The following is a 6,000-nucleotide window of genomic DNA, read 5'->3' as shown; positions in this document are numbered from 1 at the left end:
CCGCCGGGAGCCCGGCGGGTCCGCCCCTGTCCCGGCCGCCCATTGGCAGCGCGGCCGCGGCGAGGCGGTGGGACCGGGCGGGGCGAGCGCAGCCCACGGGCGGGGAGCGGGCAGCTAGTGCTGCGATCGCCGTGACGGGGGTTGATCTGCCTTTACTACCCCCCTGGCATTTGGGAAATCTTAGTGAACCTTGGTGAGGTGCCAGTGCAAACGCAGCCGTCAGTGGGTAGACATGCAGGCAGGCGCACGTCCCGTCCCGTCCCCCCCCCAATTAACTACTGTAACAGCATGTCCTACAGTAACTTTACTTGTGCTTTTCCCCACGCGGTTGCTGCTGCAGGGTTGGGCCACTTCTTCCAAAAGCAATCTGCATGAAGATGTGAGAAATTACAAACAGCGATCCACAATGATGCCCAAAGAGGCTGTGGAATCTCTCACTGGAGACATTCAGAACTGTCTGGATGCAATCCTGTGCCACGGGCTCTAGGATGATTCTGCTCAAGCAGGGAGGTTGGACCAGATGACCCACTGTGGTTCCTTCCATACTGACCAGTTCTGTGATTCATCTTTAAAGAGGTAGTTTTACAGTATCCAAATGTTCTCATATTTTGGGTGAAATTCTTTCCACAAAAACAGAAACTAGGCAAGCCGGTGCTGGTATCAGCTCAGAGCACTGGGAGTAAATACCAGGTATTGTAGTTTTCACCTCACCAAAGTCCCATCCCGACCAGAAGGGTCAAAAATAGCAGCTCCTATGAGATCAGAGGACAACAGTGCTGGAAGCTTTGCCATGCAGAGCTTTAGAAAAGTTCACATAATGCATTGATGGGAAGTATAGAAAATTGATAAGAATGTAGAAACCAGAAATTTTTGCTTTGGGGAAGGGATTATTATGCTTTTGCAGTTGGAAAGAATGAAGAGAAACACTACAGGTCACATAAGAGTTTTGTTTCTATTGAATTGAGATTTCTCCTATTTTAATATTTTGCTATCAGCAATTATGATTTAATGTTTTTATTACATCAAAACCCATGAATTCATCATATCAATATTCATAGTCACCTATTATGAATAGAGGCTTTCAAACCCATGACTTCCAGGAATGCTTCTGGCTTCTACGAGTTGACAGAGAATTTGACCCTTCCATTGCCACAAATCCCTGGGGATAAACATGAATTTGCATAATTAATACAGAAGCAGAGAGAGCTGTATTTATTATGTTGCATAACTGGAAAAACAAGACAGATTTAAAAAAAAAACCACAAAAAACCACAGAAAAAGTGTAAATAAAGTTTCAGAGTTTTCAGTCAACTTTTATTAGGCTCATGGTGACTTCATGTTATGCTGGACAGCATTGACTGACTACTGCTGGAAAAGGATCAGCTCACTCAAGGAGAGCAAGTGTACACAAGTTCTCTGTCTGGTACTATACCTGACAAACTGACGTCATTACTAAAGACAAATAATACTGACTACATAGCAACCTGGCAACTGTTTCTGGAGGCAGCTGCAATGTCTCGTCCAGCAAACTAGTGAGACAAGCAAATTTTGCTGAAACCTGAATACAGGGGTTTGAGGTTAATTTGTTTGCCAGAGATCGCAGTTCTGAACTGTGAAAAGTAGTTCTTCGGAAGCCTAAATGAAGAGAGAAAAAAATATTGAGTTTTATGAATAAACAGTAACATGTTCTCTAGCAAATAGATGGCCCACTGATTTCAGGCTTTTATGTCAGACAAGAACACATATGTAAAATATTAACTAACAGCAAAAGGATGAAACAGTTTATATGAGAACTCATAATAAACAAAAATATTTTACTTTATATTAAAGTATTGTTAAATATACATACAAAATAATTACTTATATGTATAAAATATTTTTTGTAAATGCATTTTTAAATTGTAAGCAAAACCCTTGAAACTTCTCAAATATTCATGATAGCCTTAAAAAAAATACTTCTCCTCTGGGTGACTTCAATCCATTGTCTCTACTGACTTCAGATCCAACACGGAACTATATGTAAAGTAGGCACTACAGATTCTTACAGGAAGAGTGCTATACCACAGCACCAGTGATGAGATGAAGAATCCTTCATGTTTCTGATTTTACAGAAAAAAAAAGATTAAGTATTAGTCCACTGGAAAAAAACATGCCTATCGCAATTGTAAACTGCCTGATCAATTTTTGTTTTAAATTATTATTTTTTACATAATTCATATTGTCAAAGAGAATATATAAAATTAAGTACTTAACATAAAAGGTATTTTATATCACCTGCTTATAGGCCTTCAATAAATAAACTGTTCTTTTTGATGTTTTTAAGGACAAATAACAGATTCCTAATTGGTAACCTCACAAATCCAAACACTTTTGAATTTATAATTTTACCCAGTATTTCTCAGGGATTAGCTTTAGACTTTTAAATTTTAAAAAAAGGAACAGATAGCATTTTAATGCTGAATATACAGATTGCATGTAATTGTTCAATCAAACCAAAATCACAAGCCAAGGATGACTGAAGAATTAGAAAAACAGTTGGGAAAGTATGTGAAAAATAACACAGATTAACGTATTACCTTCTAATATTCTGAAGTGACAAAGTCTGTACAAAGAACATACTTTCATTGTGCAATTACTTGTGCAATATTGCAATGGTTAAGGTAAACTTGTGCTATTTGCTCTGTAGAAAACTTCCATTTGAGGATTCATGAGTTTTTTCATAATTATAAAGCAACAGGAGTCACGAATTTCTACAGATCTTCTGTGTTCCAGAACTCACATGACAGATCTCAGAATAAAAAGAAAGTTATACAATATTTTTTCCCCCAGTTCAGCCTAAACCATCCTGCCTAATTCCTGTATGTGAAAAATATCTTCTAGTTCAGAAGCTGCAAATCAGCTGCCTATGCACAGGGACTGAAATAAGAAGCTGGGGGGGAAATCTCAGGAGTTTTAGAACAATGATATTCTTTTAGTTTTATTTTCTCACATTTCTCTAGGTCCTGAGAGCAAGCTAACTGAGCTGGACTAGACATCCTCCAAAGGTCCCTTCCAGTGTGTGTTACTCTATAATCTGCATCATACTAATAACTGGTATGACTGGTATACAATAAGATGGTTATATTTCTTGCAGAGATGTTTCTGGGCTCATTTTTGAATCTGAAACTTCCACTACTTTTGGAAATGTCATACCCCACACACTGTTAGGCAGGAATTGATGTTTCCCCCAAAACCATTTTTGCCCTACCTTGGAATACACTGAAATAAACACTGAAAAAAACCTGCAGTCAAATTAACTTTATTGGCTCAAAACAGTTTACACTCTACACCAAGATCAATGTAGGTAATGAAATCCACATACCAGGAGTCCTCTGTATATAGTACAAACTGACAGGTACCATTTTAAGTGTTATCACGTGTTTCCAAAATTCAAAATCTCATGACAAGGAATGCAAACATGAAACAACATGCAATGTTTTAAAAAGTCACAAAGTCTTCATTACCTTACAAAAAATTCACAAACTATACTGAAACATCCAAAATCTATTATTAATATTCCAAGTGTAAAGAACAGTCCAAACATTTTAGAACCATTTCAAATGCTGGTAACACTTTGTATACTTTCTTGTATTTCAGAACCAGATCCTAAAGTGTCACTTCCAGAGCTGTTTACTGCTTGTAGTGTACTTTGGTTTCCTCTCGCTCCAGTAGCTGAAGCTGCCGTTTCATTTGCTCTAGGGATGTATTTCTTAGAGGAAGAATTTTTGCTTTTTTCGACAGACATACCACTGGATACTCTGCTGTCATCACTTTTAATATGTACACTGGAATCAGCAAATGAATGCAACTGCCTTGCTGAGTGACCTTTTGCTTGTTCATTTTGTTTGACTCTCCTCTCAGAGAATATTGGTGTACTACTGCGAGGCTTATCCTCTTTATTTTGGTCAATTCTTTGAGCTTCAGTTTCCTTCCATGAGCCTAGCTGGTACTGCTGTCCAGCAGTCTGAAGTTCTTGTATTTCTCTAAGTGCAGAAAAGGCATTATTCATAACCATCTGGGATTGAAACATACCAGGAAGAGACAGCTGGATGTCCCCTATTCTGTTCTGAAATGAGAGATTCCAATGAAGATACTGATGCAAACAGAGAGGAGAAAAGCCAGTATTGCAACTGCCATATATACACAGAGTAGACACATTACAGTTTCCTATCTAGCTTTAAATCTGTACTACAAAGCTGTGTCAGTTACACGGAAGCAGCCAAAGCCTAATCATGTCTATCATTCCAAAATACCTGCAATTCATTATGTTTGCTTGCAGTTCACAAAGGTATAGTCCCAAAAGTCTATCCCACAATAACTCACCACTACAAGAATCTAAACTAATCACCAGTACTAGGAGATAAGAACAAGAGTCTTCAAACTGGAAATTGTTTTCCACACTTTTAGAACTTTTCTTTTTTTTTTTTAAGCCCAAAATTTTTAACATATTTTAGAGGCTCATGATGTTCTTGAGGAATGCAGGACAGTTAAAGGAACACACTGGAATGCAGAGTGATTCTCAGATATGGCAGTTTTATTAAACTTGGACAAGGCTATAGTCTGCCAGTATCTTCATTTTTAATAGCCTTAAAAACTTAAGCCTGGGCTATTTTTGTTGTTCTTTTGGGTTTGATTTTGTTTGCTTGTTTTGGGTTTAGGTTTTTTTGTTTGTTTTATTACAGGAACTTGAGTATCTCCTTTGAAAAATCCACCGGATTTTCTACTAATTGACAGAGAGTAGAAATGAAAACCTTATGAACTATCTGCAAATACTGAAAATTTGTAATTGCCTCAAATTCATGTCATGGCCATACAGAAATCCATCAGGACTAGACATATATACATTGTAATTACTTAGAAGATAATTTGTGATTTTCAGCAGGCACATTGTACTAGTCTCTACTATGAGACTCGGTTTTTAAAACCACTATATATCATTACTAAATGTTTCTAAAAAATGTAGTCATGGTATTTTTTATTTTTAATGAATGTATACCACTATTGGAACTTCTTATTTCAAAGTAAGAAACAACAGAATTACCACCAATACTTTAATACATTACAAAATACTATGTTTTATGTTCCAAATGGCAAACACTTTAAAAGCTTACATTACTCACTGAAATATTACCATCTGTATAAATGCAGCTGCAGTTAAAGGCTGAAGTAATACTTCATGAATCAGAGGGCAATAACAGCTTGAAAGTACATTAAAAAGTATCAATTAAACTTGTCTCTAGCATTCTGTCTATAGACTTACTTTGCTGTTCTGGTTATGTTCCTGTCTTTCTTCTTCAAAAGACTTCTCCTTTACCATGTTAGCAGGCTTACTGAGAGTAGAATTCATTTGCGGATGCCCCAAAAGGCCAAAATCTGACTGGTCTATCCCAGCTAATACAGCAAGTTGTCCAAGTCTGTAAAATAAAGTTCAGTAGAAAATGACACAAACAATTCTTAGCCTTTGAAAGACCTAAACAATCAAAAGCAGAAAAAGAAGTAGAATCTGTTTAAAGCTTTGAAGATAGTTTTCTGCTATTTTATGAGAAGCCCAATATCTTAACCAAGATGAAACCAAGTAGCTAGAGGTATTTTCTTATCTTTGCACAAATTAGCCTGCAGGTTCAAAACTCAAGTGTTATGAGGCTGAAAATTAATTTCTCCTAGTTAGCACTGCACTCAGAACAGGATGCTGACAGGCAGATTCCATGTCAGACAGAACAAAGATCAAAACTCTGTCATTCAAGCAGAAGACTGGCGCACAACTCCAATCTAGCATAATACACAATGAATGCCATGACATGCTTCACAAATACAGTAATGTGTCACTTGCCAGTTTACAAGTTGGTGTGTTTTAAGCCTCAGTAAGAAGCGAGAAGTTGCAGCCATCAGTTGATAGCACAGGATATGATATACGGAAGCTTATGAGAAGAACACTCTCTGTGATTAGGATTCTGTAACTTC

General features: G+C 37.3%; 1 protein-coding gene across 5 annotated transcripts in view; it reads right to left on the bottom strand.

Moving 5' to 3' along the window:
* Positions 1 to 1,187: 1,187 nt before the first annotated feature.
* Positions 1,188 to 6,000, bottom strand: part of CEP78 (centrosomal protein 78) — a 30,450-nt gene continuing 25,637 nt past the window's right edge. Inside the window, exons 15-17 of one of the 5 annotated variants that reach the window (XM_029962916.1) lie at positions 5,300 to 5,453; positions 4,072 to 4,132; positions 1,188 to 1,635 (exon numbers count right to left, since the gene is read on the bottom strand). In XM_029962916.1, the coding sequence (XP_029818776.1) occupies positions 1,427 to 1,635; positions 4,072 to 4,132; positions 5,300 to 5,453 (424 nt within the window). In that variant the 3' untranslated portion in view covers positions 1,188 to 1,426. Of the gene's footprint in view, positions 1,636 to 3,282; positions 4,133 to 5,299; positions 5,454 to 6,000 lie in introns of those variants that run through there. The other 4 variants (XM_029962917.1, XM_029962918.1, XM_029962914.1 and 1 more) reach the window with 4 other exon arrangements.

Source organism: Manacus vitellinus, unplaced genomic scaffold, assembly GCF_001715985.3.
Source record: "Manacus vitellinus isolate BGI_N305 unplaced genomic scaffold, ASM171598v3 scaffold_50_pilon, whole genome shotgun sequence".
NCBI classification, from domain to species: Eukaryota; Metazoa; Chordata; class Aves; order Passeriformes; family Pipridae; genus Manacus; species Manacus vitellinus.
The sequence above is the reverse complement of the archived record's forward strand: the minus strand, read 5'-3'. Positions and strand labels throughout refer to the sequence as shown.